This window comes from Belonocnema kinseyi, chromosome 8 (assembly GCF_010883055.1).
Source record: "Belonocnema kinseyi isolate 2016_QV_RU_SX_M_011 chromosome 8, B_treatae_v1, whole genome shotgun sequence".
Classification (NCBI taxonomy): domain Eukaryota; kingdom Metazoa; phylum Arthropoda; class Insecta; order Hymenoptera; family Cynipidae; genus Belonocnema; species Belonocnema kinseyi.
In genome coordinates this window covers 17,118,654-17,131,757 of record NC_046664.1, presented here as the reverse complement: position 1 = coordinate 17,131,757, position 13,104 = coordinate 17,118,654, and the positions used below count along the sequence as shown (strand labels likewise).

At 23.4% G+C, this 13,104-nt stretch overlaps 1 protein-coding gene across 1 annotated transcript in view; it reads right to left on the bottom strand.

Annotated features, from left to right (window-relative positions):
- Positions 1-2,612: 2,612 nt before the first annotated feature.
- LOC117178133 (succinate--CoA ligase [ADP/GDP-forming] subunit alpha, mitochondrial) overlaps positions 2,613-13,104 on the bottom strand; it is a 40,438-nt gene continuing 29,946 nt past the window's right edge. Inside the window, exon 7 of the mRNA XM_033369389.1 lies at positions 2,613-3,205. Within this exon, the coding sequence (XP_033225280.1) occupies positions 3,119-3,205 (87 nt within the window). The 3' untranslated portion in view covers positions 2,613-3,118. The remainder of the gene's footprint in view (positions 3,206-13,104) is intronic.

Here is a 13,104-nt window from a genome sequence, read left to right as displayed (position 1 = left end):
AATATATTTTTCGAACAAATATAATTTAAGTTTTAACTAAGTAGTTTTATTTTCATTAAAAAAGATAAATTAATTACTGAAATGATCAATATTTAATCGCGATTCTTGAATTTTTAAGGAAAATCAAAAATGGATTTTCAAACAAGGCGATAAATTTCTCGAATTTGTCCATAAATTCCGCGAATTTGAATAGTAATTGAAATAAACTTTTATTATATCTTTTTATACTTAAAATTAAGTGCATAATTATTTAGCTAAAATTAATTCGGGCAATATTTAATAAAATAGCTTAATTTGCAATTAAGTAGTTGTATTTTTAACGAAAAAGATTAATTTAAATTAAAACAATTAATATTCAACTGGAATACTTGAATTTGTAAACAAAAACATTAATTTTCTGCGAAATAGTTCAAGTTTCAACTAGAAAAACATACGATTTTTAACCAAACAGTTGAATTTTGAACTAAAAAAATATCAATTTTCAACAAAAAATTGAATAGTTCAATTTTCAGTTAAAAGAAATTATTTTCCAACTAAAATGATGAATTCTGACCTAAAATGATGACTTTTTAAAGAAAAAGATGAATTTTTAACAAATGAGCTTCATTTTCAACCGAGTAGTTTTATTTTTAACCAAAAATATGAATTTTGTACCAAGAAGACGATTTTTTAATAAATTACATGAATTTTCAACGAAATAGTTGAACTTTCAATTTAAAAAATTAACAAATGTTAAATTTTGTACTTAAAATGGATAAGTTTTCAATTAAAAACGGAATAGTCCAAAGTTACATTAAAAAATTTAATTTTCAAATAAACTGATAAATTTGCAGCTAAAATGATGAATTTTAAACATAAAAGATACATTTTTAGCAAATGAGTTTCATTTTTAACTAAAATGATGAATATTCAACTTGAATACTTGAATTTTTAAACAAAAACATTAATTTTCAGCCAAAAAGATGGCTTTTCAATAAACTACATAAATTTTCAGCGAAATAGTTCAACTTTCAACTAGAAAAAAATACAATTTTTTAAGCAAACAGTTGAATTTTAAGCTAAAAAAAAATCAATTTTCAACCAAAAATTGAATAGTTCAATTTTCAGTTGAAAAAATTAGTTTTCAACCAAACAGATGCATTTTTAACTAAATTAATGAATCTTCAACTGGAATAGATTATTTTTAACCGAAAAAATTAATTTTTAATAAAAGAACTTTTTTTCATCTAAGTAGTTTTTTTAACCAAAATGGTGAATGTTCAAAAAAAAATTTGCAAAAAATAGATAAAGTTTCAACAGAAATTGTTTTTATTTTCAGTAAAAAAATAAATGAATTTTTATTAAAAATAATGATTCTTTAAGAACAAAAAAATATAATTTAAAATAAAAGAGTAAACAAAAAATAACGAATTTTCAACAAATAAATGAATTCATGATTTTTGTTGAAAATTCCCGTTTTGGTTCAAAATTCTTTTAACTTGAAAATTAATTTTTTAAATAAATTGTAAATTCAACTACGTGGGTGAAAGTTGAACACCACTTTGTTGAACATTTTTTTCTTTTGTTTAATGGTTTATCTTTTTGGTTGAAACTTGAACTATTTAAAAAAATTCATTCTATTTATTATTAAAAACTAATTTTTTAGCTGAAACTGTAAATTTTCCATTTTTAGTTGAAACTTTGATCTTTTTAGTTAAAAATTCTTCTTTATTGAGAGGAAACTAATCTTTTTGGCTGAGATTTTCTCTTTTTTTTTTGTTAAAAGTTGAAAATACAACTGTTTGATAGAAAATTCGTCTTTTGGCTCGAAAGTTTTACAATTTGGATAATTTTTTTTGCCTTTTTTGACTGAAAAATAACTTCTGGGCTGAAAGTTGAATACTTTATGAAAAATTCGTTTTTGTTGTTTAAGATTTATCAATGTCATCGAAAATTTATGCCTTTGATTGGAAATTAAACTATTTTGTTAAAAATTCCTCATTTTGGTAGAAAATTGATATCGCGGGTTGGAAATTCGACTTTTTTTAAATTGAAAAATCACCTTCTTGGCTGAAAAATGGTCTTATTTGTTTAAAAAGTTGACCTACTTTATTTAAAAATTCAAATATTTTGTTCGAAATTTAATTATTTTATTAAAAACTAAAATTAAATTCTCTTAAAATTCAATAACTAAGACAAATTTTAATCAATCCTAATAAAAAAGAAGCTCATTATACATGGAATTAAACTCACTTTTATAATATCAAAAACAAAAAATTACTGGATTAAAAAAATGTCATAAGATTATTGTTAAAGTTGAAAAAATTAAAAAACTTCGCAAAAATTTCGATTTTAGCCCCGTGATTTTTCACCGTGATAAAATGAAAAATCACCAAAACACGGTTTTTCCAGAATAAAATAAAATTTTGTCGATACATGAGAAATTTCGCATATGATATTTTTTTCTAGTTTCACTAAATCTACAATTTCTACTACGTTTCGTAAAAAATGTTCTTTCACCATGAAAAAAGGTACCTGGAAAAATTAATTTTTATCCTAAAAAACCCGGAAAAGTACTCGATTTTTTAATTATTTAAAAAAAGAAAACGTTCGACCGGATTAACGGAACCGAATTTAATAGTTCAACAGATATATTCTGATCTTCAACATAATATACAATCATTGTAGGCTTCCTGTTCATTTTTCCAGTCTGTGATATAGTTAAAACTCTTAAAGAGTTTTAACAACAGTTCCACGAAAAGTTGTCAAGCGATAATTCTTAATTTATGCATGCATCGGCAACATTCGGCTTTTGTAATCAGTAGCAAAATTGCTTGGCAAATACTGTAGAGTCATTAAATAAATTAAATTTTGAGAAAACATTGTCTGCATTTGAAATTTTGAATTCCGATACCGGACAATCTCAAAGGTCTTTTCTAAAGTTTAATATATTATTTCATGTAGATTAACAGTTATTCAGTTATTAGAACTCGTTGAACTCTCGCGATACTCACTCACAACTCTCTCTCTCTCTCTCTCTTTACAAATTAGCAGATGAAGATAAGCTTTAATTTTATATTTCTTCAAGATACACGGACATGGAGACGAACTAGTTAGATTAGGAGTAGAATTTTCAGCTTCATTTGACGGCGAGACCGAGTCTGGTCATTTCTTTCAGTAACGTGTTACCCATTTGTGCTGGACTCCTCGTCACAACCACGCCAGCCTGAATAAAAAAGAAAAGGTCAAGATATTAACATTTAAAACATTTAAGAGAGATTAAAATCAAATTTAAAATTCTATTTAACGTTCAATAATCAAGTTAATGTGCAGAATTCCTGAAAATTAAACCAAGATTTGGGGTGGTCGCTGGGCCGGGAAACCTGGAAAGCCGGGAAATGATAGGGAACTTTATGAGACCGGGAGAAACCGGGAAATGACAGTGAATTTATTTTTGGACCGGGAATTTTGCAAAACTTTTAAAATGAAAATTTTGTCCAATCTTGATTTCAACCGTTTTTTTTTTAAATAATGGTTCAAATTGCGATTTTTATAAATGATTATATCATTCAGTTTAGAATGCTTAATTCGAAAATCTTTCACTTTAAACATTTTCCATTTTGGATATTTAATTTTTAAAAGCATATATTTTAATTTAAAGAATTTTAAAATGCAGTTTTAAAGGCCCAAGTTCGATTTTAACAATTTTTTAAATAATTGAAGTGCAGTTTTGAAAATTTAAACAATTAAAAACTAAAAGCATTTGAAGTTGAAATTTTTTGATAGAAAACATCAATAATCAATAATATATTTTTAATTCAGAGTTTCAGGTATTCTTTTATATTATTTTTTGTATTAAATTTAATAAATAAATTTATTAAATATCTTATTAAATTTAAAATGTTGTTTGAATCTACATTTTTTAATGAAGAGTAAATTGAAACCAAATATTTAAAAGAAAACAATTTGAAACTGAATTGTTTTACATAGAAAACTTGGAATCTTTAGATTTTCGAAGAACTTTTAAACTTGTAGCGTTACAATTTTTATTATTCTATTTAAAAACTGTTTAATTTTTAAGTGAAATTGTTAAATTTTGACGCATAAATAACAATTGAACACTTATTATTTGTAGAAAATTTTTTTTGAGTAATTTAAAGAGATATTTAGAAGTTTCGAAAAGATTCAAAATTAATTAAAAACTTGAAATGATTTCAAGTAATTTAAATGAAGTGGGTTAACATTTTTTTCAGAATTTCTATATATATTTTAAAATTTATCGAAATTTTCCTACAATTTTGGAAAATTCTGCAAATTAAGAAAAATCCCTAAAATCTTGCATCATTTTTCAATTAAAAATTTACTGTTTGAAATCTGCAAAAACCACATTTTATTTTAAATTCGGCTGTAAGTATTTGAAATTATTTCAAGTTCTAAATTTAATTCAAATCTTTTTAAAACTTCTAAATATCTCTTACAATTACTCTAGTATTTTTACAAATAATAAGTATTCTATTGTTATTTATAAATTAAAATTAAAATTTTGTTCAGCTTGTAGGATTTTCTAAAAGTTATAAAAAAAATTCGATTCATTTTGAAATATATTTAAAAGTTCCGAATTTTTTTTTAATTACTATTTAAAATAAAAATAATGTAACTTTTAATTTAAGAACTGTTAAGTAAAAATAACTATTTTTCAATTTTTAATCCGTCTAGCTTAAAATTACTTAAAATAATATAATTTTGAAAATTTTTTAAGTTCATTGCTTGATTCTTTAATCAGGCTATTGAAAATGTTAACGTGGATTTACATTTTTGGTACTTCAATTTAAAAAGTTTGGAATTCAAGGGTTCCACTTTAAATTCTTTAATTTGTTTTTTATTGCTTATTAATTTATATGAAAAAATGTTTAGAATATAGTTTGATTTCTTAAATTTCATTGTCCGTGAAAAATGTTTGCGAACCAAGAAAAAATCGGGAAATGACAGGCAATTTTTTTCTTCGATTAAAACGGCCACCCTGAAGAATCTAACGAACAAATTTCGACAATCACCATACAATTTTTCTATTACAACAAGAAAAAGGCAAACAAACAAAAAATGCCTAGAAAAGAAAAGAATTCTTTTTTTGGAAACAAATAAAAAACAGGAAAGAAAATTGAGAAGGTACTAAACCAAATTTTGTTCCTTATCTTTTTTATTTCTTCCGTCTGCTTTATTTTTACTATTATCAAACCACAATAATAAAGAATTTATAAAAAATAATAGACAAAACGTTTAAAAAATTAGTTGTCAACAAAATATATGAATTCTCAACAAAATAGTTGAATTTTGTACTTAAAAAGGATCAGTTTTCAATTAAAAGTGGAATAGTTCAAAGTTAAATTAAAAAAATTAATTTTCAAACTGATAAAGTTTCAACTAAAATGATGAATTTTAAATATAAAAGACCAATTTTTAACAAATGAGTTTCATTTTTAACATAATAGTTTTATTTTTAAACATAAAGATGAATTTTCAACGAAAATTATTAATATTCAACTTGAATACTTGAGTTTTTAAACAAACAAAATTAATTTTCTGCCAAAACAAGATTTCTCAATAAAATACATGAAATTTTCAACGAAATAGTTGAACTTTCAACTAAAAAAACTAAAAAACTTTTTTAAAAAATGGAATAGTCCAAAGTTAAGATTCAAAAATTAATTTTCAAAGAAACTAATAATTATTTAGCTAAAATAATGAATTCTAAACATAAAAGATAAATTTTTAACAAATTATTTTGGATAAAAATATTCTTTTCGGACAAAAATAAAAAAGAGGAAAGAAAAATGAGAAGGCCATCAAACAAATCTCGTCCCTTCTCTTTTTTATGTCTTTCGTCTTCTTTATTTTTACTTTTATCAAACAGAATAATAAAAAATTTCTAAAAAATAATGGACAAAAATGTTCAAAAAAATTATTTACAAATGTTTTTTTTTTATTGTGGTTTGATAATAGTAAAAATAAAGAAGACGAAAGAAAAAAGAGAAGGAAGGAGATTTGGTTGGGTTGCCTTCTCATTTTTCTTTCCTCTTTTTTTATTTTTGTCCAAAAAAGAATTCCTTTCTTTTCTAGGAATTTTGTTCTTCCTTTTTTTCACGTTGCTTTTTTAGTAAGAAATTAGTAGGATTTTAAAGATTTGAACGGAATTGAAATTACTTTTTGCAATTCGCCCTGAATTTTTATTAATTTACCCTGAATCCTTTTAAATTTAGGCACTTTATCAGAATATTTTGGATTCCCTTGAATTTTTCTAATCTCATTTTAAAGTTACTTAATTCTATGAAGATGTTTCATACTTTTAAATTCATTTGAATTTTTAAAAATTCATCTTAACTTTTTATGATTTTCGTCGAATTCTACTCATTTACCTTAAATTCCTCTAAATGAACTCAAATTTTACAAGAATCAATGGAAGTTTTTGGATTTTCAAAATAAATTTCCAATTCATTTGAATTCTTTTGAATTATTTTATACCAATTAATCACTTTTTTGGTTAGAAATTAGTAGGATTTTATAAATTTGAAGAGATTTGAAATTACGTTTTGCAATTCACCCTGAATTTTTATTAATTTACCCTGAATGCTTTTAAATGCAGGCATTTAATGAAAATATTTTGGATTCCCTTCCATTTTTCTAAGCCCATTTCAAAGTTACTTGATTCAATGAATATTTTTCATATTTTTAAATTGTTTTCAATTCATTTGAATTTTTTTAAATTCATCTTGACTTTTCATGATTCTCGTCGAATTCTACTCATTGCCCTTAAATACCTTGAAATAAACTCAAATTTTTCGGGAATCAATGGCAGTTTGTGAATTTTCAAAATTATTTCCAATTCATTTGAATTCTTTTGAATTCCTTTACAGCCATTAGCCACTTTTTTGGTTAGAAATTAGTGAGATTTTAAAGATTTGAAGAGAACTGAAATTATTTTTTGGAATTAATCTTAATCATCTTAATATCTTAATTAATTTATTAATTTACCCTGAATTCTTTTAAATGTAGACATTATATCAAATTTTTGTGGACTTCCTTGAATCTTTTAAGTTCTTTTCTATGTTACTGAATCATATGAAATTTTTTAATATTTTTGTTTCCAATTCATATGAATTTTTATTTTTATTTTGCCTTGATTTTTTATGAATTTGATCGAATTCTTCTTGTTTACCTTAAATTCCTCTAAATACATTCAAATTTTACTGAAGTCAGTATGTTTTCAAAGATTTGAAATTATTTCTTGCAATTCACCCTGAGTTCTTATTAATTTACCATGAATTATTTTTAATTTAGGCATTTTATCCCATCCTTTCGAATTCCCTTGATTTTTTTTAAGCTCATTTTTATGTTACTGAATTCTATGAAATTTTCATATTTTTAATTTGTTTTCAATTCGTTTGATTTTTTTAATTTACCTTGAATTCTTATGATTGTTATCGAAATATTCTCGTTTACCTAAAATTCCTCTCAATTCACTCAAATTTTACTGGAACCAATGGCATTTTTAAAATTTTCAAAATGATTTCCAATTCGTTTGAATTCCCTTCAATGGTTTTATAGTCATTAGTCACTTTTTGGTTAAAAATTAGTAGGGTTTCAAAGACTTAAAGAGAGTTGAAATTATTTTTTGCAATTTTCCCTGAATTCTCATTAATTTAGCTCATTTTGAAGTTACTTAATTCTAGGAAGATTTTCATATTTTTAAATTATTTCCAATTCATTTGAATTCCTCTGAATTCTTTCATGATCATTAGCCACTTTTTTGGTTATAAATGAGTAGAATTTTAAATATTTCAAAAGATTTAAAATTATTTTATTGGAATTCACCCTGAATTCTTTAAAATGTAGACATTTTATCAAATTGTTTTGGATTCCCTTACATTTTTTAACTCATTTCTATGTTACTGAATTCTATAAAGACTTTTAATATTTTTTATTTGTTTTCAATTCATTTGATTTTTTTTAATTCACCTTGAATTTTTATGATTGTTATCGAAATATTTTCGTTTACCTCAAATTCCTCTTAATTCATTAAATTTTTTTCTCATCACCTTGAATTTTTTATGATTTTTATGGAATTCTTCGCGTTTATCTTAAATTCCTCTAAATTCACTGGAATCCATTGCACTTTTTGGATTTAAAAAATTATTTACAATTCATTTGAATTCCTTTGAATTCTTTTATAATCATTAGTTACTAAATTAAATAGAATTAAATTAATAAGAATACAGTTATTAATTTAATTCTATTAAATTTAAGCGTTTTAGGCATTTTATCGAATTCTACTCGGTTACCTTGAATTCTTCTCAATTCATTCTAATTTTACGGAGAGCAATAGGCTTTCAAAGACATCAAGAGATTTGAAATTATTTTAATGGAATGCACCCTGAATTACCATTAATTTATCCTGAATTCTTTTAAATTTAAGCACTTTTTCAAATTTTTTTATTCATCTTAAATGTTTGTGATTTTTATGAAATTCTTCGCGTTTACCTTAAATTCTTATAAATTTACTCAAATTTTACGGTAATCAACGGAATTTTTTCGATCATTTAAATTATTTCCAATTAATTCGAATTCTTTTGAATTCTTTCATAATCATTAGTCACTTTTTGGTTATAAATTAGTAGGATTTTAAAGATTTGAAGAGATTTGAAATTATTTTTTGGGACTTACTCCGAATTCTTATTAATTTACCCTGTGTTCTTGTAAATTTAGGTATTTTATCAAAATAGTTCAGATTCAATTGAATTTTTCTAAGATCATTTCAAAGTTACTATATTTTGAAAATGTTTCATATTTTTAAATTCTTTTCAATTCATTTGATTTTTTTTTTCAAATCACCTTGAATTTTTTATGATTTTCTTAGCGTTTACCTTAAATTCTTCTAAATTCACTCAAATTTTATTGGAATCAATGGCATTTTTTGGATTTAAAATATTATTTCCAATTCATTTGAATTACTTTGAATTCTTTCATTGTCATTAGTCACTTTTTTTGTTAGAAATTAGTAGGATTTTAAAGATTTGAAGAGATTTGAAATTATTTTTTGCAATTCACCCTGAATTCTTATTAATTTATCCCAAATTCTTTTAAATGCTGGTATTTTATCAAAATATTTTGGATTCCCTTCAATTTTTCTAAGCTTATTTTAAAGTTACTTAATTCTATGAAGATTGTTCATGAAATTGTTTTCAATTCATTTGAATTTTTTTTAATTCACCTTGAATTTTTATGAAGTTTATTAAATTCTTCTCGTTTACCCTAAATTCCTCTAAATTCATTTTTTTTGTTAGAAATTAGTAGGATTTTAAAGATTTAGAGATTTGAAATTCTTTTTTGGAATTCACCGTGAATTCTTATTAATTTATCCTGAATTCTTTTAAATTTAGACATTTAATCTAATTCTTTTCAATTCCCTTACACTTTTTAGCTCATTTCTAAGTTACTGAATTCTATAAATACTCGATATTTTCAATTTGTTTTCAATTTGTTTTCAAAGATTTGAAGAGATTTGAAATTAGCTTTTGAAATTCACCCTGAATTCTTATTAATTTATCCCAAATTCTTATAAATTTAGACATTTTATCAAAATAATTCCGATTAAATTGAATTTTTCTAAGATCATTTCAAAGTTATTATATTTCGAAAATGTTTCATACTTTAAAATTCTTTTCAATTAATTAGAATTTATTTTAAATCACCTTGAATTTTTTATGATTTTTATGAAATTCTTAGCGTTTACCTTAAATTCCACTAAATTCACTCAAATTTTATGGGAATCAATGGCTGTTTTTGGATTTTCAAAATTATTTCCAATTCATTTGAATTATTTTCAATTGTTTTATAATCATTGATCACTTTTTTTATTAGAAATTAGTAGAATTTTAAAGATTTAAAAAGATTTGAAATTATTTAGTGGAATTTATCCTGAATTCTTATTAATTTACCTTGAATTCTATTAAATTTAGTAAATTTAGGCATTTCATCAAATTCAACTCGGTTACCTTCAATTCTTCTAAATTTATTCCAATTTTACGGAAAGCAATATTGTCTAGGTATTATTAGCAAACCACAATAATAAAACATTTGCAATAAATAATCGCCAACCGTTTTTTTTTTAAATTTTGAACAAATGTTTTTTTATTTTGGTTTGATAATAATAAAAATGAAGAAGACGAAAGAAATAAAAAAGAAAAGAAAGGAGGTTTGTTTGGTTGCCTTCTCAGTTTTCTTTTCCCCCCTTTTTTTTGTCTAAAAAAAAAAGGATTCTTTTCTTTTCTAGGAAATTTTTTTGCTTTTTTCAGGTCGCAATAGGAACATTTTGCGATGGTTATCCAAATTTTGTCGTTGGATTCTTGGTTTTATTTTCAGGAATTCTGTACATTAAAGATATTAACCGAAATTTTTCAGTTTTCAGTTCAGTTTTCAGTTATAAATATTTAGGTTGAATTGCAAAAAGTAATGTCAAATCTCTATAAATCTTTGAAAGCCTTCTGATTTTTGTAAAATTGGAATTTATAGGAATTTAGGCTAAAGGAGAAGAATTCGATAAAATTCATAACGATTCAAAGTGGATTAAAAAATTTAATGAATTTTAAAGAATTTAAAAACATGAAAAATCTTTATAGAATTTATTAAATTTATTTATTGCTGAAATTAAAAAGAATTCACCGTAAACTAATAAGAATTCAGGGAAAATTCCAAAAAAATTATTTTAAATCTTTGAATACCTACTGATTTCCGTAAAACTGGAATGAATTTAGAGGAATTTAAGACAAACATGAACATTTCAGGGTGAATTCCATTAAAATAATTTTAAATCTCTTGAAATCTTTCAAATTCTACTAATTTCTAATCAAAAAGTGACTAATGATTATGAAAGAATTCAAAGGAATTCAAATTAATTGGAAATAATTTTGAAAATCCAAAAAATGCCATTGATCCCAGTCAAATTTGAGTGAATTTAGGGGAATTTAAGGTGAATGAGAAGAATTCCATAAACTTAATCAAAATTGAAGGTGAATAAAAAATTTTAATTAATTAAAAAGAATTCAAAAATTTGAAATGATCTTAGAAAAATTCCAGGGAATATAAACTATTTTAATAAAATGCCTGCATTAAAAAAATTTAGGTTGAATTAATAAGAATTCAGGGCGAATTAAAAAAAATAATTTCAAATCTCTTCAAATCTTTGAAAACCTACTGATTTACGTAAAATTGGAAGGAGATCAGAAGAATTTCAGGCAAACAAGAAGAATTCGATAAAATTCTGAACAATTTAAGGTGAATTAATTTTTTTTAAATGAATTAAAAACAATTTACAAACATTAAAAGTCTTCATAGAATTCATTAACATAGAAGTGAGCTAAACAATTTAAGGTAATCTAAAAAAAGTTTCAGAAAATGTCTAGATTTAAAAAAAATTCAGGGTAAATTAATAAAAATTCATGGTGAATTGTAAAAAATAATTTCAAATCTCTTTAAATCTTTGAAATCCTACTAATTTCTAAACAAAAAGTAACTAATGATTATGAAGCAATTCAAAGGAATACAAATGAATTGTAAAGAATTTTTTAAATCTAAAAAATGCAATTCATTTCAGTGAATTTAGAGGCGTTTAAGATAAATACTAAGAATTCCATAAAAAGCATAACAAATTCAGTGATTAAAAAAAAAAATTAAATGAATTGAGAGGAATTTAAAAATATGAAACATTTTCAAAATATAGTAACTTTGAATTGATCTTAGAAAAATGCAAGGGAATATAAAATATTTTGATAAAATGCCTACATTTAAAAGGATTCATGGTAAATTAATAAAAATTCAGGGTGAATTTCAAAAACTAATTTCAAATTTTTGAAACCCGACTGATTTACGTAAAATTAGAATTCAGAGGAATTTAAGGTAAAAGAAAATATTCGATAACAATAATAAAAATTCAAGGTGAATGAAAAAAAAAAAATATGAATTGAAAACAAATAAAAAATATTAAAAGTCTTTATAGAATTCAGTAACATAGAAATGAGTTAAAAAATGTAAGGGAATCCAAAAGAATTTGATAAAATGTCTACATTTAAAAGAATTCAGGGTGAATTCCAATAAAATAATTTTAAATCTCTTGAAATATCTCAAACCCTTCTAATTTCTAACCAAAAAGTGACTAATGATTATGAAAGAATTCAAAGGAGTTCAAATGAATTGGAAATAATTTAAAAATATGAAAATATTCCTAGAATTAATCAACTTCAAAATGAGCTTAGGAAAATTCAATAGAATCTAAAATATTTTGATAAAATGCATATATTTAAAAAAAAAATCAGGGTAAATTAATAAGAATTCAGGGAAAATTGCAAAAAAATAATTTCAAATCTCTTTAAGTCTTTGAAACCCTACTAATTTCTAACCAAAAAGTGACTAATGACTATAAAGAAATTCAAAGGAATTCAAAGAAATTGGAAATAATTTTAAAAATCTAAAAAATGCCAATGATTCCCGTAAAATTTGAGTGAATTCAGAGGAATTTTAGATACCAAAAATATTTCGATAACAATCATAAGAATTCAAGGTAAATTAAAAAAATCAAACGAATTGAAAACAAATTAAATATATGAAATTTTCATAGAACTCAGTAACATAAAAATGAGCTTAAAAAATTTAAGGGAATCCGAAAGGATGGGATAAAATGTCTAAATTAAAAATGATTCATGGTAAATTAATAAGAACTCAGGTTGAATTTCAAAAAATAATTTCAAATCTTTTCAGATCTTTGGAAACATACTGATTTCAGTGAAATTGGAATGTATTTAGAGGAATTTAAGACGAAAAAGAAGAATTCGTTCAAATTCATAAAAAATCAAGGTAAAATAAAAATTCACATGAATTGGAAACAAAAATATAACAAATATTCATATAATTCAGTAAAATAGAAAAGAACTCACAAGATTCAAGGGTGTCCAAAAGAATTCGATATAAATTCAACATTTAAGGGCATGTGACACAGCTAAATACCTATATTACCGACCTCACTTTTTCGGTTCACTGAATGTTTTTTTGAACCTAAGAACTTTTTTTGTAAATAAA